Below are 23,392 nucleotides of genomic sequence, written 5' to 3'. Positions count from 1 at the left end.
ATGTTGGGAATTATTGAAAATGATCAATGTACAGTTGATATACTATATGTTAAACTGTTATATTGGTCAGCTCCACAGACAAAACAGGTGGCAGGCTTTATACTAGTAATAAGCTTGCCGTTTTCACTTGTGTTTTTCTCATCTAGTAGTTTTCACGAATGTCCTGTTCTTTTCCCAGTGATCACAGATCTGACGGAAATTGATGTTGTGCTTGAAGTACGCATCCCAATCGCCAGTGTGTCAGCAAATTTCACAGATCTACTCAGGAACAATCTGAGGAATTTGGCCTTTCCTGTATTCATCACAGAGTCTTTCGCTGTAACAGATGTTAATCTCACCACAGGTAAGAGCTTCTGTTCCTTTAAGGAACAAGTGTGCCTGGCAAGTTTCTTTTTTTTAAATGGTATATGATCTGTTTAGTTTGGCTTGCGGATATATTTTTTATCCCCTTGATTTCCTTCATAGTGTGCACTCCAAACACCACTGGCGCCCTGCAGTGTAGGTGTGAGGACCAGTTTGGTTGGTCATGTGACAAGTGCGTGACCTATGGTGCGTGCAGTAACACTACAACAGAAACCTGCGGATGCATAAATGGTCTTCCTTCTGATGGACAGTTCTGTGAGCCAATCACAAGTGTGTATAGTTATATTTATTTCTACAAGGCAATCAAAGTGTAGTCACTAGGGCTATTGAACTGATTAAATACATGAAATACTTTTGTTGCTATGTGCTGATCATCTTCTGCATTTCTCCGGATGTTTTTGATGTTTGACCTACTCTGCCCTACAAAGCCAAACAGCAGTAACTGCAATAATGAAACTAAGTTTATCCCCTGCCCCAACTCTACTTAGGTTGATACAGCATTATTTATCATTTGATAGCATTTGGGAGTGTATTTTGTGTTGATTTGAAAGCTAAACCCCGGCCATGACATTTGGCTTTTAAAACACACAAGAAGTAGTTACTGTTGTTTGACTCTGTGGGGCAGCATTGCTCTATGATGGCAAGCTTATCAGAAAGCAGTTGTATTTATTGATCCCTCTCCCTCAAGCCATGATAACATAGAAATATTTCAGTGTGTAAATCCTGCAAACAGCATCCTAAAGGATTAAATGTTTGTGCCAGTTTCCTTTTTTAAAAGGATCTTTAATCTTCTGTTTTCTGTTATGTATCAGGTCTCACTCCATGCCCACCAGCAACCACAACTCCTGCTCCTACTCCGACTTCTCTAGAAACTCCAACACCAACAGGTATTACACATCACATGTACTGAAGGTATATTTCGGGGTCATAAATGTGACCAATATTAAGTGCATAACTCAAAAAAGTATTGCATTATTAATTATTTGTCACTCATTTCAAAAGCAGAAACATTACTTTATTCCATTCTCCCTGAGCACAGCAATCCTGTACACTATACTTGTTATTACTTTGCTTTTACACCTCAAAAATTGACAATTGCCTCCTCTCTTATAAAAATCAGGATAACACAATTACCTCGCCTGTGCGCTTGTGTATAAATGATCAGGGTAACCAAATAACGCAGCAGAAAGGCAAACAACAACACAGTGAAGGCAGGAATTTAAGTACCTAAATGTCTGATGAGTTTTACACATATCCACGTACATTTGCAAACATAAATCATTTTCTCTGTAGCCTTTAACTGTTGTTGGCTGCTTTCTGCTTGTCACTTTAAGTCCAATTTGGGAGTCTTTCTCCACAAGTTTGATGTTGTCATGTTATTTAAGCAGGTACTTTAGGTGTTTTTAACTAACAATGTCTAATTATGATGAAGACGAACAGTGAGATGGGGATGGAATATAGTTTTTGGATAATTCAACTCCAATCTGGAGTTTAGAGGGAGTGATAAAAGTAAACACAAATTTCACAAATGTTCTGTTCTTTTCCCAGTGATCACAAACCTGACGGAAATTGATGTTGTGCTTGAAGTACGCATCCCAATCGCTGGTGTGTCAGCAAATTTCATAGATCTATTCAGAAACAATCTGAGGAATTTGGCCTTTCCCGTATTCATCACCATGGCGTTCGCTGTAACAGATGTTAATCTCACCACAGGTAAGAGCTTCTGGTAACTAATTTGTTCCTTTAAGGAACAAGTGTGCCTGACAATTTTTTTGTCAAATGGTGCATGGTCTGTTTAATTTGGCTTGAGGTTATGTTTTTCCCCTTGATTTCCTTCATAGTGTGCACTCCCAACACCACTGGTGCCCTACAGTGTAGGTGTGAGGACCAGTTTGGTTGGTCATGTGACAAGTGCGTGACCTATGGTATGTGCAGTAACACTACAACAGAAACCTGCGGATGCATAAATGGACTTCCTTCAGATGGACAGTTCTGTGAGCCAATCACAGGTGAGCATGCAAGGCAATAAAAGGGTTGTATGTATGAGTTTCTCAGTATAAGTACAGTACAATATTTCAGCGTTTAGAATCTTTCAAGCTGAATCGTTAACAATTACATTGTTTTTGTGCTAATTTACTTTACTGTAAATTAGGATCTTAACAAGGATGTTTAAACTTAGATTTTTTTTTTTTTTTATCAGGGCTCACTTCATGCCTGCCATCAACCACAACTACTACACTCACCTCTACCCAAACATCAACAACACCGACTACAACAACCGTCACTCCAACACCGACCACAACAACTGTCACTCCAACACCGACCACAACAACCGTCACTCCAACACCGACTACAACAACCATCACTTCAACACCGACTACAGGTATTACGTATCAAATGCACTGTAAATCTATACTTCAGGGTTACAAAGGTGACCTGAGTTCTTTGAGACATGGTGTGGGAACAGGTTTTTACTAGGCTTTAGATGCTGTCTTCATCCTGCGCTGAAAACATTTTCAATAAAAGTTAATGTAGAGACACTTTCCTAAGGCTACCGATGCTTCTAGTCCCTCAAATGAGGACCCACTGGTGACTGAAAACTGGATTTATCAATACACAGGATATGATGTTAATATCCCTTGTGCCATAATCCAAGGTGAGCATTCCTATGGAGGTCCAATTCAGAGTCTAACAGAATGATATACTACCCTACCAATGAGTACCAGAAAACATCAGGCTACATCGTCATAAATCTACAGCACCATAAGACAGGCAGCAACATTCACCAGCTACCTACTCTAGCTTCAGGGTGAGTGCAGGCAAATCATTGGGGTTATCAAGTGGGCACCCTCCTTCACTGATATTTCGTTGAATTAGGCCCACGACACCTCAAGAAGGCTCAACAGTGTATTCCAGCGTGCACTGTTAGTTAACGATCAAATATCGATGTTTGTTAGGCCCAAATATGTTACCACGCCCCCCACCCTCCAAAAAAACACACACACACACGCCACTACACACACTCCGAATTGAAGCATTATCCAGACAAACAACGTAAGTCACACTGACAAGCATACTGAAGCTGAATGGAGGCTATAATCATAAAGAACAAAATAAGAATATTATTATGTAGGCTGAGGCTACAGTATTAATCTATGTAGGCGATGCAGTTATGGCTCGTAAAATCTTGCCGCATTTTCATCTGGCATTCTCATATTCCAATATTAATCTGACTGAAATAATGTTTCCAAACTCCAAATGAAATTTAAAAAAAAAAACAATTGTTGACCAAATCATCTGGGGTTAACTGTTTTATGCCTGTTGCCAAAACATTTTTATTTATACAGATCAGCATGTGTTCAAACAGGTGTGATCAAGGTGCTCTTTGGTAGGGAACACAAAAGTTCAAAAAAGAAGAAAGGTCCAAGGCACTCTTCTGGCAAAAAGTTTAAAAGCCTTTATTCAGATGGCTATTTCATGGTGAAATTCTCTGGTGAAATTTCAGCACAAACAGCCTTATTCAGGGTGTGCAAACAAATTCTGACTAATGTTAACTCATGCTACCAAGCCAATGCTAACACAAGGCTGACCCAAACATGCTAGCAATCTGATGCTGGCACCAGGCTAACCCAAGCATGCTACCAAGCTAGTGCTAACACAAGACTGACACAAGCATTCTACCAAGCTAATGCTAACACAAGGCTGTCCCAGACATGCTACCAAGCTACTGCTAGCACAATGCTAACCCAAACATGCTACCAAGCCAATGATAACACAAGGCCTACACAAGCATGCTACCAAGCTAATGCTAACACAAGACTACCTCAAGCATGCTACCAAGCTAATGCTAACACAGGAATGCTACCAAGCTAATGTTGGCACAAGGCTAACCCAAGCATGTTATTAAGCCAATGCTGAAACAAGGCTAATACAAGCATGCTACCAAGCTAATGCTAGCACAAGGCTAACTCACATAAGCTACCTACCCAGGCTACTTTGTGCCACAGTTAGCATGTTTCCTCCTTATCCACAACCACTCACTAGCACCCATGGCTGCTTCTGACATAGTTTTAACTGCCTGCTTTAAACTCTGTCCACGGATGCCTAATTCGCCAAGAAGTGCTAACATTTATCTGCATACAAATCCCCTGCAACCCAACTCAACAGGCTTCAATTGTACATTCCAACCTCGCTGCTCCACCTCAGCTGCCAGATCAGAATACTTGAGCATCTTCCTTTCATAAGGAAGATGCACAAGTATGTAATGCTTCTTCCTCTTTTAGATAAGCTAAAGGAATTTAAACTAGTTAAAGATAACAGTGTAGAATCAAGATAATTGTGCAACCCTTACGATGGCTCTCAAGCAACCTGAAACAACGATGTGGGAGAAATATATAGAAATAAATGACAATTTCTGCAATTAAGAAAAAACAGCCTTCTTTTCAGATTAAAGATCATGCATTTTTGAAATCATACAAATTGTTTGTTATGGGTTTTGTGGGCCCTAGTTTCAGGAAACTTTATAGTATATAAAAGTATATATTTATAGTACCTTTTTTACACTATAATTAAAAGCCTAATCAGGAACAAGGGTCACAAATGAGCTTAGGCTAGAAAGCCTATATGCAATACATCTGTTTCACGTTTTTAATATGTAACAATATCTACTTGTGTTGTCCCTGACAAATAAACAACAAAATAACTAAATACATAAATTATTCTGAACCTTAAGAGCCATGTATGTCTGTTGATCTTCAATGTCCAAATTTGTTTGTTCTTTTCCTTCCTGATAGTAAACCCCTTTGAGATTGATGTTGTGACTGAAGTACGCATCCCAGTTGCCAGTGTGCCAACAAATTGGATAGTTTTATTCAGGGAATATCTGAGGAATTTACCCTTTCCCGTCTTCATCAGTGACAGTTTAGCTATAACACACGTAAATCTCACTACAGGTAAGAACCTCTGCTTATTAATTTATCTGTTTACATCCTGAATAATTCAAGCAATGTCTGATTTATTTTCTGAAATGGTGTATGATTTGTTTGGTTTGGCTTGAGATTGTTTTTCCCCTTGATTTCCTTCATAGTGTGCACTCCAAACACCACTGGTGCCCTACAGTGTAGGTGTGAGGACCAGTTTGGTTGGTCATGTGACAAGTGCGTGACCTATGGTATGTGCAGTAACACTACAACAGAAACATGCGGATGCATAAATGGACTTCCTTCAGATGGACAGTTCTGTGAGCCAATCACAGGTGAGCATATACAGTATAGCTCCGCAAGCCAATCAAAGGGTTGTATCTATGAGTTTCTCAGTATTGACACAATATTCCAGCATTTAGAATTTTTCAAACTGAATCTTTAACAATTACATTTTGTGATAATTTACTTTATTGTAAATTAGGATCTTAAGAAGGATCTTTAAACTTATAATTTTTATATTTTTTATCAGGGCTCACTTCATGCCTACCATCAACCACAACTACGATACTCACCTCTACCCAAACATCAACAACACTGACAACAACAACTGTCACTCCAACACCGACCACAACAACTGTCACTCCAACACCGACCACAACAACCGTCACTCCAACACCGACCACAACAACCGTCACTCCAACACCGACCACAACAACCGCCACTCCAACACCGACCACAACAACCGTCACTCCAACACCGACCACAACAACCGTCACTCCAACACCGACTACAGGTATTGCGTATCAAATGCACTGTAAATCTATACTTCAGGGTTACAAAGGTGACCTGAGTTCTTTGAGACATGGTGTGGGAACAGGTTTTTACCAGGCTTTAGATGCTGTCTTCATCCTGCACTGAAAACATTTTCAATAAATGTTAATCTGGAGACACTTTTCTGAGGCTATTGATGCTACTACAATTACAATTTTCCCATTTGGCAAACGCTTTTATCCAAAGCGACGTACACATGAGATTTTAATACAACATTGTTAGTAGAGTCCCTCAAATGAGGACCCACGAGTGACTTAAAACTGAAAGGATGTAGTGCTTCTTCCTCTTTTAGATAAGCTAAAGGAATTTAAACTAGTTAAAGATAACAGTGTAGAATCAAGATAATTGTGCAACCCTTATGATGGCTCTCAAGCAACCTGAAACAACTCTGTGGGAGAAAAATTGCATCTCAAATAAATTACAATTTCTGCAATTACAGTTTTTTACGATTGCTAGCAACCTTTTATCAGTTCTGTAGTCACATTTTCATAACTCTTAACACAGTTAGCACAACATCGGTCTGTTGCGGGCCATACCATTAACACATTTCTTGTTCCTTTGACACAAAATGCATTCAGTGAACACATTTTAAAAACTCTTGAATTTCTTTTACACACAAGCTCAACCAAAACCAAAACTATGGATTTTTACTGCCAAATTTACAAATGCTTTCACGCTGTATGTCAGAACAGATAACCTCATGTTCTAAACCTAACTTATAGGCTAAAGTTGAAGTGAACAGCAGTTCACATTGTATATTGAAACACAAATATATGTCCTATATTTTTTTTATTGCTATTGAGAAACTGATTGAAGTCATGCAAATAGACCAATCACAGCTGATTCCCGTCTAAGTTGGAGACATACCCAGGTGTTGAGGTTCTTTCAGTTGCATGACCATATACGTAAAAAGGGGACCTCTTTGGACTGATCTTGTTCAATGTGGACACAGAACAATATAGAGCAGCAGAAAGAGAGGGCAGATTAGAAAAGGACTGTGTATTTTTCTTTTTTTTTCTTCTGTGCCTTTTTCTGTTTGTATATTTTATTTTTACACAACTGTAACCAGCAGCTATATTACAGATTTTTGTTGATCTCTTGCAGTAATTTCCTATTGCAAATACTGTAAAGCCTTTACTACAGCAATTCTGTCACTTATTCCTTTTTCATATACTGTACATTCTATAAAGTAAAGATGAGTCATTCACTTTTGATATAGAATGTTTGCAAAAAAGAAGCAAAAAATGCGTACATTTACTACACTCAACAAAAGAAAAATGTGACTTCAAAAGAAACTTCAGTGCGAAAAAACAATTGACTATCAATATACTGTCTATTGTATAAGGGTAGAACTGACACATGTAAAGTAATGTATTTTCTGTAATACCATCTGCTGTTAGTATTTTGTATGTCATTGTGCTATGATTGACTAAATGTTCCTGTTGGAAGAAAACATGTGCTAGAGTTTTGAAAGAATTATTTGATTTTGAGACATGTTTGCAGTGTTTTGGTAGAGTTAGTGTATTTTGACAAAGTATTCTTGCATTTTGAAAATTAGTGTTGGTGTTTAGTTTACAATATGTGATTTTGAGCATAAAATTAACTGTTTTGCCAACTGTGTGTTGTAGGTGAGTTGGTGTGTGAAGAGTTTAGAAAAAGTATTATAAGTACTGAAAAACGCTTGCTAGCGATCGTAAAAAACTGTAAGAAAAAACTGCCTTCTTTTCAAAAAGATCATGCATTTTTGAAATCATACAAATGGTTTGGAATGGGTTTTGTGGACCCTAGTCTCAGGAAACTTTATAGCAATACATCTGTTTCACATTTTTAATATGTAACAGTGTCTACTTGTATTGTCCCTGACAAATAAACAACGAAATAACTAAATACATAAAATATTCTGAACCTTAAGAGCCATGTATGTCTGTTGATCTTTAATATCCAAATTTGTTTGTTCTTTTCCTTCCTGATAGTAAACCCCTTTGAGATTGATGTTGTGACTGAAGTACGCATCCCAGTTGCCAGTGTGCCAACAAATTGGATAGTTTTATTCAGGGAATATCTGAGGAATTTACCCTTTCCCGTCTTCATCAGTGACAGTTTAGCTATAACACACACAAATCTCACTACAGGTAAGAACCTCTGCTTATTAATTTAACTGTTTACATCCTGAATAATGCAAGCAATGCCTGATTTATTTTCTGAAATGGTGTATGATTTGTTTGGTTTGGTTTGGGATTATGTTTTTCCCCTTGATTTCCTTCATAGTGTGCATTCCAAACACCACTGGTGCCCTACAGTGTAGGTGTGAGGACCAGTTTGGTTGGTCATGTGACAAGTGCGTGACCTATGGTATGTGCAGTAACACTACAACAGAAACGTGCGGATGCATAAATGGACTTCCTTCAGATGGACAGTTCTGTGAGCCAATCACAGGTGAGCATATATAGCTCCGCAAGTCAATCAAAGAGTTGTATCTGAGTTTCTCAGTATTGACACAATATTCCAGCGTTTAGAATCTTTCAAACTGAATTTTTAACAATTACATTGTTTGTGTGATAATTTACTTTACTGTAAATTAGGATCTTAAGAAGGATGTTTAAACTTATGTTTTATTTTTAATCAGGGCTCACTTCATGCCTACCATCAACCACAACTACTACCACTCCAACACCGACCACAACAACCGTCACTCCAACACCGACCACAGCAACCGTCACTCCAACACCGACCACAACAACCGCCACTCCAACACCGACCACAACAACCGTCACTCCAACACCGACTACAGGTATTACCTATCAAATGCACTGTAAATCTATACTTTTTTGTTTTTGTAATAATTTACTTTACTGTAAATTAGGATCTTAATAAGGATGTTTAAACTTATAATTAGGGGTCCCAGCACCGCAGGCGCTGGAACCCTATTGTTTTTGTTAGGATTATTATGCTTCTTCTTCTTCTTCTTCTCCTTCTTCTGCTTCTTCTTCTGCCCTAAAAGTATCTGGATCTCAGAAACCGTAGTAGCTACAGCGACCAAACTTGGCAGATAGGTCCAAAGTCTCAGCCGCTACTCAGGTTACGAAATTCACGTCAATTGGCCTGATGATTCCTTTTCCAGTGAATTCCTTAGGTCGTTCCGCATCTATCCATATAGGCCACGCCCATTTCCGTCTGACTAGATTTTCCACCATTTTGAACTGTTTCTAAATCTGTTTTTCTGCTACTTCTCCTAGGCCGTTCATCCAATTAACACGAAACTTGGTGTCGAGCATCTTGGGACTGTCCTCTTTCAAAATTCTATTTGGATAATTGATTGCCATAATGGGTTGGCTTTTATCAACCGATAAACTTTTAACGAAACATGCCCTAACAAAATAAGCCATAAGTCCTTGACCATTCATCTAATCAAGCTAAAATTTGTGAGAAGTGTTGCTTGAGCACGCCCACAAAAGCATTTGGAGTTCCATCACTAGTTGGCGCTACAAATGCTAAAAGTTTATATCTCATAATTAACTGAATGGATTTTTATGAAACTTTGTACACATGGTCTAGGACCATGTCCAAGTCGATGTAATTGAATAATGGAGTGCACTAATACAGTTAAAATACTCTTTCTAAGGCTTTAAACAGCCTATAGCTTGGACACTCTCATTACTCTGCCCTATTTTTTGCTGTTCCCTCGATGCCCATCCTGTGGCCTCAGTAGCCTAGTGGTTAATGAGTAGGTCTACAATGCCAAAGGTTGTTGGTTCAAATCCTGTGGGTAATGCTGTCTCCTCACACCACTAAGCTTGTGATAACTAAGCGTTATGTCTTAAGTTTCTAGTTTTTGGACAAGTTACCATATTGTGCTTGGACCCCATCCGTTGCCGCTTGCGGCTATATTTTGTTTTATTTTTTATCAGGGCTAACTTCATTCCTACCATCAACCACAGCTACTACACTCACCTCTACCCAAACATCAACAACACCGACCACAACAACCGTCACTCCAACACCGACAACAACAACCGTCACTCCAACACCGACAACAACTGTCACTCCTACACCGACAACAACAACCGTCACTCCAACACCGACAACAACTGTCACTCCTACACCGACAACAACAACCGTCACTCCAACACCGACCACAACAACCGTCACTCCAACACCGACTACAACAACCGTCACTCCAACACCGACAACAACCGTCACTCCAACACCGACTACAACAACCGTCACTCCAACACCGACAACAACCGTCACTCCAACACCGAGCACAACAACCGTCACTCCAACACCGACCACAACAACCACCACTCCAACACCGACCACAACAACCGTCACTCCAACACCGACTACAGGTATTGCGTATCAAATGCACTGTAAATCTATAATTCAGGGTTACAAAGGTGACCTGAGTTCTTTGAGACATGGTGTGGGAACAGGTTTTTACCAGGCTTTAGATGCTGTCTTCATCCTGCACTGAAAACATTTAAAAAACAAGTGAATCTAGAGACACTTTTCTGAGGCTACTGATGCTTCTAGAGTCCCTCAAATGAGAACCCACTAGTGACTTAAAACTGAAAGGATGTAATGCCTCTTCCTCTTTTAAATAAGCTAAAGGAATTTAAACTAGTTAAAGATAACAGTGTAGAATCAAGATAATTGTGCAACCCTTACGATGGCTCTCAAACAACCTGAAACAACTCTGTGGGAGAAATGTATAGAAATAAATTACAATTTCTGCAATTAAGAAATTTTTTTTTTTTAAATCATACAAATTGTTTGTTATGGGTTTTGTGGGCCCTAGTTTCAGGAAACTTTATAGTATATAAAAGTATATATTTATAGTACCTTTTTTACACTATAATTACAGTTTTTTACGATCGCTAGCAAGCGTTTTTCAATACTTATAATACTTTTTCTAAACTCTTCACACACCAACTCACCTACAACACACAGTTGGCAAAACAGTTAATTTTATGCTCAAAATCACATATTGTAAACTAAACACCAACACTAATTTTCAAAATGCAAGAATACTTTGTCAAAATACACTAACTCTACCAAAACACTGCAAACATGTCTCAAAATCAAATAATTCTTTCAAAACACTAGCACATGTTTTCTTCCAACAGGAACATTTAGTCAATCACAGCACAATGACATACAAAATACTAACAGCAGATGGTATTACAGAAAATACATTACTTTACATGTGTCAGTTCTACCCTTATACAATAGACAGTATATTGATAATCAATTGTTTTTCGCACTGCAGTTACTTTGAAGTCACTCTACATTTTTCTTTTGTTGAGTGTAGTAAATGTTTTGCAAACATTCTATATCAGAAGTGAATGACTCATCTTTACTTTATAGAATGTACAGTATATGAAAAAAGAATAAGTTACAGAATTGCTGCAGTAAAGGCTTTATTTGCAATAGGAAATTACTGCAAGAGATCAACAAAAATCTGCAGTATAGCTGCTGGTTACAGTGGTGTAAAAATAAAATATACAAACAGAAAAAGGCACAGAAGAAAAAAAAAGAAAAATACACAGTCCTTTTCTAATCTACCCGGTCTTCTGCATTTGGCCACATGTTCTCGTCCACATCACTCCTTATATTTTCTCTGGCTATGCACCTTGGGAAGTATCTTTTGGCGTGCCTTATCCACCCCTGGCAGTGTTCAGCTGTGATTGGTCTATTTGCATAACTTCAATCAGCTGTTTCTCACTAGCAATAAAAAAAAAATATAGGACATATATTTGTGTTTCAATGTACAATGTGAACTGCTGTTCACTTCAACTTTAGCCTATAAGTTAGGTTTAGAACATGAGGTTATCTGTTCTGACATACAGTGTGAAAGCATTTGTAAATTTGGCAGTAAAAATCCATAGTTTTGGTCTTGGTTGAGCTTGTGTGTAAAAGAAATTCAAGAGTTTTTAAAATGTGTTCAGTGAATGCATTTTGTGTCAAAGGAACAAGAAATGTGTTAATGGTATGGCCCGCAACAGACCGATGTTGTGCTAACTGTGTTAAGAGTTATGAAAATGTGACTACAGAACTGATAAAAGGTTGCTAGCAATCGTAAAAAACTGTAAAAGCCTAATCAGGAACAAGGGTCACAAATTAGCTTAGACTAGAAAGCCTATATGCAATACATCTGTTTCACGTTTTTAATATGTAACAATATCTACTTGTGTTGTCCCTGACAAATGAACGGCAAAATAACTAAATACATAAAATATTCTGAATCTTAAGAGCCACGTATGTCTGTTGATCTTTAATATCCAAATTTGTTTGTTCTTTTCCTTCCTGATAGTAAACCCCTTTGAGATTGATGTTGTAACTGAAGTACGCATCCCAGTTGCCAGTGTGCGAACAAATTTGATAGTTTTATTCAGGGAATATCTGAGGAATTTACCCTTTCCCGTCTTCATCAGTGACAGTTTAGCTATAACACACACAAATCTCACTACAGGTAAGAACCTCTGCTTATTAATTTATTTATGCTTACATCCTGAATAATGCAAACTTTAAGATTTATTTTCTGAAATGATGTATGATTTGTTTGGTTTGGCTTGAGATTGTATTTTCCCCTTGATTTCCTTCATAGTGTGCACTCCAAACACCACTGGTGCCCTACAGTGTAGGTGTGAGGACCAGTTTGGTTGGTCATGTGACAAGTGCGTGACCTATGGTATGTGCAGTAACACTACAACAGAAACATGCGGATGCATAAATGGACTTCCTTCAGATGGACAGTTCTGTGAGCCAATCACAGGTGAGCATATCTATTTCTTCAAGCCAGTGAGAAGGCAGTGTTTAAGAGTTTTTGCATCTGTTTAAATAAATCTTAGACTTAGACTAAACTTAGATTATCGCAGGAAGAGGAGGAAGGAAGAAGGGTGATGCATCTTTGCACTTGCAAAAAAAAGATGAGGTCAAAAACAAGGTCAAAATTTTTAACTCAAACACAATATCTCAGACTGGTACAATTTTGACAAAACTTGGAGGGATGATGATTTTGGCACTGTGTTCTGGTGTTTAACAAATTACACTGATTGGCCAAATGGGGAGCTATAATTCAAGATCAAAATTTTGAACTCAAACATGATATCTCAGACACCACTGTATCAGTCTGAATTTTGATGAAACCTGGAGGGATGATGGTTTTGGCAATTTCAAACTTTGAAAGGCCTTTACTGCTACACTGAAACATGAAGGGATGATGCATCTTGATACTGATTGGCCCAAGGGAAGCCTGCATCATTCGTGGGGTACAACATGTTTATTTTTATCATGCTCTTATAGGCAGAAAAAATGCAGTATCATAATTTAATCTTGACAATTGGGTTCCACAGGTCTCACTCCATGTACTACGCCACCTCAAGGTATGGCAAAATTTGAGTTTTGTTTTACACAGGTAGAATACAATAGATTCTGTAGTTGTTGCACTAAAAAGGATTATTAATATATGAGGCACATAAAATAAAGTAAAATAGTATTTAATGATACTCTACTCTCTTTTGCTTTCTTACTAATCCTCTTCTTTCAGCTTGCATCCACTACTGTATGTTAACCCTATTACCATTCTACCACTATGCATATGCACATCCTTATCAGTTGTATATTCATAACATGTGGGATTTGTTGGTTACACTGAAGTATAAACACATTATGAGTGCATTATTATAATTATTGTAATCAGGACATGATACAATGTAGCCATAATACCCAAGAGGGTGTTGTTTACTGTGATTATGGGTATGACAGTGATGCAGTAGGGGCAAGGTGCAGCTGGAGCGGTCTGTTTGTTATTTTTGGAAGTGGAAGTAAAAACTATATAGAAATTGATCAGTAAAAGATCACTGAAGAGTCCACGAGCTCTACTTTAACATGAACTAGGAGCGTGGTGATTTTTTTGTTTGGAATCTCTGGAACTAGATGTGAACTCCATAAGAAAAGCAGGCATTCTGCACTGTGACTGAGCACTGAAGCCATAAATACACTATGGTCCCATCAGTGCACATATTTTACATAGAAATGCAAACAGAAACCCTAAAACATTCTTAAAAAATGCAACTTGAAAAATGAAACCTGTGATTCACTGTAGTGTGGCCTACTGTCCATATTTCTATCAAAATATTTTCTCTTAAAGCTGTTAATAAGATATTGGTTTCATGTCATAATCTTTTTCACAAATATTGCCGGAAATGATTTCTTAACAGCAGTTTCTCGAAATTCTCTGGGGTGTAGCATTTTCAGAATTATGGTGTCTGTTTTACAGTTTTTCTCCTCTCCTCTGGACCTGAGAGAGACACAAACATAATTTTACACAACGTGAAAAAGAATGGATAAATAGGGTTATAATTGATGACAGAAACATTATTCAAACTACATTCTGCAATGGACTGGATATTTAATATTTTATAGATTTTGGAGGCAAAGTATTTAAAATGTAATTGAAAGTAATGAGATTATGTTACAGAGTCTGAATAATATAAGGAATCACATGACTCATCACAGTTGTAGGTAATCTGTAACCTGTTTTTTTTTTGTTTACAGAACCCCCAACTACAACTCAACCTAGCACTACAACATCCTCTCCAACCACTACCTCAGCATCAACAACACACAGCACAACGACCGTGGCATCGACAACACCCACCACAACGACCGTGGCATCGACAACACACAGCACAACGACCGTGGCACCGACAACACCCACCACAACGACCGTGGCATCGACAACACACAGCACAACGACCGTGGCACCGACAACACCCACCACAACGACCGTGGCATCGACAACACACAGCACAACGACCGTGGCACCGACAACACCCACCACAACGACCGTGGCATCGACAACACACAGCACAACGACCGTGGCACCGACAACACCCACCACAACGACCGTGGCACCGACAACACCCACCACAACGACCGTGGCACCGACAACACCCACCACAACGACCGTGGCACCGACAACACCCACCACAACGACCGTGGCACCGACAACAACCACCACAACGACCGTGGCACCGACAACAACCACCACAACGACCGTGGCACCGACAACAACCACCACAACGACCGTGGCACCGACAACAACCACCACAACGACCGTGGCACCGACAACACCCACCACAACTTCACCGACCACAACAACAACAACAACAACAACAACAACAACAACGACCACAGCTACACCAGAAGGTATTACACAGAAAATCTAGAGCTGAATGAAGGTGTATAAATATTTTCCTTGTGGTAATAACTGCCTTTGTTGTAGTTATCGAGAGGAATCTCGAGTTCACCATGGACCTTGAATTTCAACCTTCTTTCAATGACCCAACCCATCCAATGTTCACAGAAATCGATGGAACTGTGAGTCTTTACGTGTGTGCCTGTGTGTGTGTGTGTGTGTTATCTGCACCATTCAGAGTTTTATCATGGTACATGTTTGAGAACCACATAACAAGTATGTCACTTTCTCAAACAGATTAAAGAAATTTCTAGGGCGTCCGTGCAAAATCTAATATCAGCACAGTTAAATAGTTTAAGGTAAGTAAAAATTTACCCTTTCCATCAAATATATCAGTTTTGTTTTTTTTCTGTTTTTCTGTTTTTCATTTCCGTTGATCAGTTGGTTATTTTTAGGTAGTTGTCCCCCACACTGAAATTGGGGGTGGGACTAATGGATCGGCCCCCTGATGGTCTGTCTGTCTCCGATATCTCAGACGTCACTGATTGGATTTTGACGAAACTTTGCGGAATGATATGTGTTCTGCCATTTTCAAAATTACACTGATTGGCCTAAGGGGGGCACTATAACATTTGTTCAATTGTCTGTACGTCATGCACGATATCTCAGACGCCGCTGGTGGTATGATTTTCACTAAACTTAAGGAAATGATGAGTCTCATTGCTCCATTCTGGATTTATTTTAAGGGGAATGTTACAATGTTTGTTTACTTGTTGAATTTTCCCAAAATAATGCATCTCACAACTGCTTTTCACATAAAAGATTTCACATCAAAATTACACTGATCAGCCCAAGGAGGGGGCATTACATGTCATGTGCAATATTGCAATATTTTGACAAAACTTGGGGAAATGTTATTCATGGTTATTTTTTGTAGAGTGGGCAGGGTGGTAACACTGGAGTCTTGACACCACAGTTTGCAAATCTTGGTCTTGTCTCAGATATTTTCTTTCAGGTCTCATACTGTAATATCTGCCCCAACATAATCTAAAATAATTGTGTAGAAATCACAATTCTTCGCATTATTATTTCTGAATAACAGATTATGTTCTCAGAAAATCACAATAGCAATACAATTTGCTGCAGCATTTTGGTTCCCATCTCAAATAAGATTTTGCCTGCTCCAGTCTTGGTCTCTGTCTTGGCCTCGACTAACGTAGTCTTGTTTACAGCCCTATAAAGGCAGTGGTAAACTAACAATAAAGTCAAACTTGCCCGAAATAGAAACACAGTCGAACATGACGCTGCATACAAATGTGTGTATACTCAGCTTGGTATTGTTTGTTTATTTACACTCCAAGCCAGTGAGTCAACCTATGACCTTTGGAAACTCAGCTGAGGGAATATGAGGATTTAGAAGTCATTCAATTGATCATAAAGGTGCAGATATCCTCTAATGAGGCCAGCAAGCCGAGCGTCCAAACAATTCATTTTGAAGGAGTTGACCCTGAGATGTTAGCATGAAGATGTAAACAAAAGCGATGAACCGGAAAAGGAAACGGAGACACTTTTCCACATGCCAACACAACTATTTGTGATATTTCAGACCATTTGCAGGGGCTGGTGAGAAAAGAATTCAACTAGTTTGGCCAGCGCACACTGCAGAGTCTGAAGCCAATGCAGCTCATGTTTTTTTCCCACAAACTTGTCCCTTTGTCCATATTATGATCCTGATGAAATGTGTTTCCACAGCAAGTATACTGTGGCCTTAAGTGGGTGGATTGATTTTGGTTTTGATTATGCATGTATTTGGATTAAATTCTTTGTTTCAGGAGTGGGAGTGTCATCGCTCAATATTCTATCAGAGCAACCTCTTTAGAAGCCACAGAAATTGTTGCAGTACAAAATGGAGTACTATCACAGCTGGGAGAAACATTCAAAATAATAACTATAAGTAAGACTCAGATTCTGTCTTGTACAAGTTTATAAAAATATTCTTATAGGTTTAGTCACAAAATTCTAATACAATATCTTGCCTGTAATTCGCCAAATTCTTGCTATGAGATTGTTATTGTTTGTGATGTAAGGAGTATCTGATCACTGTGTTCAGATTATAGCTTGTGTAATAATAGACTAACCTTTATTTCAATTTCTTATTTAAGGTGAAAATCCATTAACTTTTACACCAGATCAAGCATTTACTGGGGAAACTGTGACGGTGACATGTGGGCCGCCGCTCGAAGATCTAAATTTTAGTGACAACTGGATTGCAGAGTGGAAAATTAATGGAAAGCCAATCACTGGGAGACACACAGCTTTCAAACAGAATGGACAGGCAAAACTAACAGTGAATCCAGTTATCCTAAGTGACAATGGTAAGTAACAGATGTGGTCTGTTTCAGTCAATAGATGTTTTATCTCCACCATTAACAACTCGACCAAGGACATTTCCAAAACGCACACTTATGTATGAAACTGTTGTCTGTGAAATTCTCCTTACATATTTCTCCTTGTACCATGACCCAGATGAATGCAGGATTTTGATTGGCTGGAGGGTGCCCATTAATTTGTTTATAGCCACACAAACATTTCCATTACTATCATTGCATCCAAACAACCCCATCATGTTCACCTACCTATATTAAAAAATACATTTTTTTTACAGTTCTATTTGCTTAACTAAAGGAAACATCCACCCTAACACACTTTAACTTTAACCGACAGTAGCCTCAATAGACCATAATGCAGTGCAGCCACAAGACATGTTGCATTCTGAATGGGTTCAGCTACAATCATAGACTCGCCCTAATGTTCAGAAACTAGTTGGATATATTAATATGCCCCTTACATATTTAAAATTTTTTTGGGCAACATTGCCTCTCATTTGCTGGACCTCAACATTGATGATCACCTTTAATTTCAGGAAATTATGAATGTTTTCTGAGAGACAGAACAGTTTTCCTGCAGACTGGATCTTTCCTTGTCAACCGTGCACCTGTAATCCAAGTGAACCCCATCAGAAGAAATGTCCTTTGCGGGGATGGAAATCCTAAACAAGTGCTGTTGAAATGCACTGTCCAAACCCCCTACCAGATCCGGCTAAAAGACGGAAATATCGAACTTGCCCAAGGTAAACTTGGAACAAACAAGCATAAAAAAGCAAATCAGCTCCATTGAAATCACTTAAATATTCTGCATGCTACATACAGTTAATGCAGTTCAGACATAACTCAGTTTTAAATAATATATATGCTTATTAAATATTAATTCTCAATTACTATAAATAAACTTAGCAGTGATGTAATGAGAGTGATTGATTATTCACAATTTGAAACATAACATTTTGAGTTGAGTGTTTAATGTGACTGTATGTTTAGGCTCTGGTGAGATCACCCATAATTATGAGATTACCGACTGTGAAAACCAGCAAAAGCAATTCACTTGTGAAGAGATTAACAATCAGCAATTTCAAAAGAACATCACACTCATCATATCCACAGACTGTAAGTGTTGATCCAAACATTCCAGAGCACTTTCCATGAAAAGGAATTTAATAAAAAAATGTGTTGTCCTTTACTCACCAATACTCAAAGACTTCTTCTTTCTCTCCAGTATTTAGATGTCAAAATGATGAGTTTGGTGATGGAAGGATCGGTGACGAGGCTACAGCTGGCTGCAAACCAGATGAGGAGGGTGAGAAGTCAGCAGTTTGTCAAGAAAATGGTGACTGGGGAGATGAACAAGACAACTGTACCCTGAGGGTGATTGCGGAACTGCTTTCTGAGTCACAGGTGACATTGTTCTCCAACTATTTCTATTTCAAGATGGTGACAACAACATTTAGAACCCATGTCAACTATGGCCAGAGAGATGTCTTGAGAAAGTGATGATTCAGAACCATACAGACACCAGACAGACACTTTTGAATGTTAACTATCTAATGGGGGCATTAGGGGCATATGATGTTGGAGCTTAACCCTGGGAAGTGTCCCAAAATTTCAAGTGGCTATATGGATGTACATGTCTTTGAACAGCTGTAAATTACCTGAATTGAGGCAAAGTAGTTACATGACTCATCAGCCAACTAGCTAGCACAGTGGTTCCTAAATTGGGGTCCAAAGACCTCAAGTGGTCCCAAGCAAAATGAGGAATAGTTAAATTCCACTTCTAGGGCACCAGAATTAGGATTATAATGATTGGGTCCATGTTTTTTTTTTTTTATATCAAGATGATAAAACAAGATGATAAAACATGCATCTGTACTGCAAAACAGACAAAGCTGTGCATTCTATTCAATTTTTATTAGAACCATATATTACTCTACAATACAAATGCTTTCTTCCTTTCAAATTTCAGTCTTTGGATGAGATCATACTTCCAAATTTCTTGGAGCGACTCAGCAATGCCACTGTCAACTTCACTGAAGAAGTGGTTGAATCACCTGCCAACATTGGTGCCATTGTTCAGATACTGAGGCAGGTGGCATTGTTATCTACCCCAATAAATCAAGACCTAATGACGGTATGTGAATCAGGCTACAGTGTTGTACACCTTTGTAAAACAATTCATGTTCATTCATGTTTATGTTTCCCTTTTTCTGCCTTGCTTATCATCAAATATATTTTTCCTTTGTATTTAGGATATCCTGGTAACTGTAGATGTCCTCACCTCAGATGGAGCAAAGGATTCATGGGACATCCTAAATGTCGATGCCACCAAAAACAGCTCACAAATAAGAACTGACATTCCCGAAGTTCAAAGTACCAGCTCAAACTTATTGTTTTCCCTTGAGAATATATCAGGTGTTCTTACCAATGACTCCTTTGAAATTGAAACACCACTTATCCTATTGAACAAAACCACATTCACAGACTCCTTCAGTGCTGAACTTAACTCTTCCGTGGTGATAGACATACCAGCTTCTAACAACCCTTTCAGCTCAATCACTACCATAACATTTGCATCAATGGATAATGTACTCCCCGCAAGAAACGCAAGCAATGCAACTACCAACACCATTAATGGAAATGTGGTTCTGGTCAAATCCAGCGGCACCATCAACAATGTGTCATTCACCTTTGATATAAAAAACGACACCCTGCAAAACCCTCAGTGTGTCTTCTGGAACTTCAGCCTCTTCAATGGTCTCGGCGGATGGGACGACGAGGGATGTGAGTTGGTGTTCGACGGTAACGAAACTGTCACCTGCAACTGCAACCATCTCACCTCGTTCTCCATGCTTATGTCACCCTTCATTCCCGAAGATATTAGAGAGATTTTGGATTACATAACCTACATCGGCGTGGGCATATCCATGGGTTGCTTGGTCATATGCCTCATCATTGAAGCCATCATATGGAGAAAAATAAGCAAGAACAGCACTTCCTACTTGCGTCATGTTTCCATCGTTAACATCGCCGTGTCTCTCCTAATTGCAGACATTTGGTTTATTATCGGGGCAGCCATTTCGGATGCAGATGTTGTTAATCCACCAGCATGCACTGCGGCAACATTCTTCATCCATTTGTTCTACCTGGCCCTGTTCTTCTGGATGTTGGCGTCAGCTCTGTTATTGCTCTACCGTGCAGTCGCTGTCTTTGATGGGGGTTTGTCTGACAAAGCCATGCTGGCTATCGGTTTCTCTCTAGGCTATGGGGCACCTCTCATCATCGTGATCATAACTATAGCTGTAACTGCGCCCAGCAACCGCTACATCCAAGGAACTGGGGTCTGCTGGCTGAACTGGTACGATTCCCAGGCTCTGCTGGCGTTTGTGATCCCTGTGCTCTTGATAGTGGTCATAAACCTGCTGATCCTGTTTGTGGTGATGTACAAAATGTTGAGGAGCAGGAGCGTGGGGGACTCCGCGCGAGCAGCTGAGAGACATGTGCTGCTGGTTATTGCTAGAAGCTTGGCCGTCCTCACACCTTTTTTCGGAACGACTTGGGGTCTGGGAGTAGGAACCATGACCAGCCCCAACAACAGAGGAATCCATATTGCGTTTGCAGTCTTCAATTCACTGCAGGTAATTGATATACAGTAGTTACTAATGCTGTGTTGTGCATTATATATACATAGGTACTCTAAATTACTGTATAGGTTTTGAATAATAAGAGTTTGTCTTTTGTCATAGGACGCCTCCTAGCTGAGGTTCTAATCTTTGTATCTTTATACAGGGTTTCTTCATATTGGTGTTTGGAACACTATTGGATAAAAAGGTATGTGTGTGTCTGTATTAGAAGTCTTAATGCTTTAAAGGAGCATTAAGTAAGCTATGACTTTTAAGTCTCTGGCACAGACCCCACCCCCCACCCCTCCTGTCCCCTTAAGTTTCACAATAAAGATGAGCAAGCTGGCTAATTAACACAGAGATCTATCAGAAATGTCTGATGCAGAGGTAAGTAACTGTTGAGTCATTGGTATTGATCAACAACCCTATCAACCCCCCACAGATATATTATGGTCATTTTGTACTATGGTGCAATAAAAATCATACTCATTGCCGCTTATGTAGTATGAGTTCATATATTGAAATTAGTTCATTTGAGTTTTGTAGCAGTATACTAATTTTTGGGAAATTATTTTGCCTACATTTTCAGATCCGGTCAGAACTTGCAGTAATGTCACGGGATAGTAATAGTGGCACAAGGGTAAGAATAGTTTTTGGGTTTTTTTTATCACATCATTCTTTGTGAATAGTTTTTCAATCCCCTTTCAAATATTTTGGTGCTTTATGTTCTTCTTGTAGACCACCTCTGCTGGAAACTCATCATCAAGTGGATTGGCCTTTTTACGGAACTGGAGAAGAGAAAGAGGTAATAGCTTTATTTTAAAGGAACATGAACAAGGACATTTTGATGTTATTTTTCTTCACCAGGCATTTGTTACATTGTGATGAAAAGGTTTTGTACTGGCGCTTCAACTAACTGGAAGATTGCATCTTAGCATTGTTTTCCCCACCTTGACAAGAGCATGGTGAAGAAAAAATATAAAATTCAAAATGCCAGGGTAGCACTCTAAAGTTTTATCTGTCTTTTTGCATCAGTTGTCACATTGTTTTGCCACAGACTGCTCATGTTTTTTTTTTGTTTTCAGATGGTTACAATGTGACCTCAGATGGACATTTAAGCAGCTCTGGGGCATCTGAGTCCCACGTCAACACTTGATAGCGCTGTGCAGTGGGCAGAGAGTGTAATGACCAGCCAAGCCAGACGACATTTTTTTTTCACCAAAATGATTATTTGTCATTCTTCACCATAACCTTCACGTTAAATGTATTAAGTTAAATGTATTAAGTTGGGTTCTGGGGCATAATGTAACCCTCAAAAAGAGTGAGGCTTGATGTTTACACAGACAGACAAAACAATACTTTAGCCATTTAAAAAAAAAATGTGTCATTGCCACATGCCATTACTCACAACCATTCTTTCATGTGTTGCACATCTGAAGAAATTCAGAGTATTTTATGTCATATTGAAAATCTATGGTGTATTAATTGGTGTAGGCTACATCTTAACTCTTTTACCATATGCACAAAATTTTTGAGCAAAATAATATTACTGCTTAGTCATTCTGCTGTAGTCAAAAGGTGCAGTACATTGGGTGAGATCGTGGCACAAATCAGCATGCTGTAGAAATGGTTTCTACTGGCTCTATGCTGGTTCTCAAGGCATGATGGCTTCTTTTAAACAACACTAATTTGAGCAATTGAAATCTGCAAATGTACTGTATAGTTATGTGTAGTGTTAGTAAGTGTAGCCCCTGCTACTATATAGTTATAAATACTGCCTAAGAATACCATATTGTCTTTTAAGAAGAATTGCTAGTTTGCACAGTATAGAGTATAGATTTTATAAATGTGATTCTTGTAAATGTGAACAGAAAATTGCACTTACAAATGTTTTGTAATAATGTAGAATATATGGTGTGTGTGTGTGTGTGTGCATGTGTATGGGTGTGTGAGTGTGCGCGTGAGAAAATGAGACAGGCCTTCTGTATGCAAGATTTTGCATATATTGATATAATCCGCTCAGACTCTCATTCATTGTGAAATAAAGTTCAATCTTTGACCTTG

The 23,392-nt window shown here is 38.8% G+C and overlaps 1 protein-coding gene across 1 annotated transcript; it reads left to right on the top strand.

Annotated features, from left to right (window-relative positions):
- Positions 1-23,392, top strand: LOC139923462 (uncharacterized). Its single transcript, XM_078290096.1, has 32 exons — positions 1-28; positions 179-343; positions 466-633; positions 1,176-1,250; positions 1,912-2,076; positions 2,205-2,372; positions 2,564-2,633; positions 2,688-2,746; positions 5,157-5,315; positions 5,450-5,617; positions 5,815-6,078; positions 8,090-8,248; positions 8,385-8,552; positions 8,743-8,907; positions 10,055-10,465; positions 12,430-12,588; positions 12,724-12,891; positions 13,472-13,501; positions 14,676-15,329; positions 15,406-15,500; positions 15,616-15,677; positions 17,151-17,272; positions 17,481-17,693; positions 18,242-18,448; positions 18,696-18,821; positions 18,931-19,109; positions 19,675-19,839; positions 19,958-21,343; positions 21,495-21,536; positions 21,918-21,968; positions 22,067-22,133; positions 22,414-23,392. Exons 1-32 carry the CDS (start codon positions 1-3, stop codon positions 22,482-22,484), a joined length of 6,189 nt encoding a protein of 2,062 aa, XP_078146222.1. The 3' UTR covers positions 22,485-23,392.

This window comes from Centroberyx gerrardi, chromosome 18 (assembly GCF_048128805.1).
Source record: "Centroberyx gerrardi isolate f3 chromosome 18, fCenGer3.hap1.cur.20231027, whole genome shotgun sequence".
Classification (NCBI taxonomy): domain Eukaryota; kingdom Metazoa; phylum Chordata; class Actinopteri; order Beryciformes; family Berycidae; genus Centroberyx; species Centroberyx gerrardi.
Note: the sequence above shows the minus strand (reverse complement) of the source record. Positions and strands in the feature narration are given on the sequence as shown.

Bases quoted from the DNA above. Each gene is read 5' to 3' on its own strand.
- LOC139923462 (XM_078290096.1), top strand. From the start codon at position 1: ATGTTGGGAATTATTGAAAATGATCAAT. The intron at 2,747-5,156 runs GTATTACGTATC...CCTTCCTGATAG, and splicing joins CACTTCAACACCGACTACAG to TAAACCCCTTTGAGATTGAT. The intron at 8,553-8,742 runs GTGAGCATATAT...ATTTTTAATCAG, and splicing joins GTTCTGTGAGCCAATCACAG to GGCTCACTTCATGCCTACCA.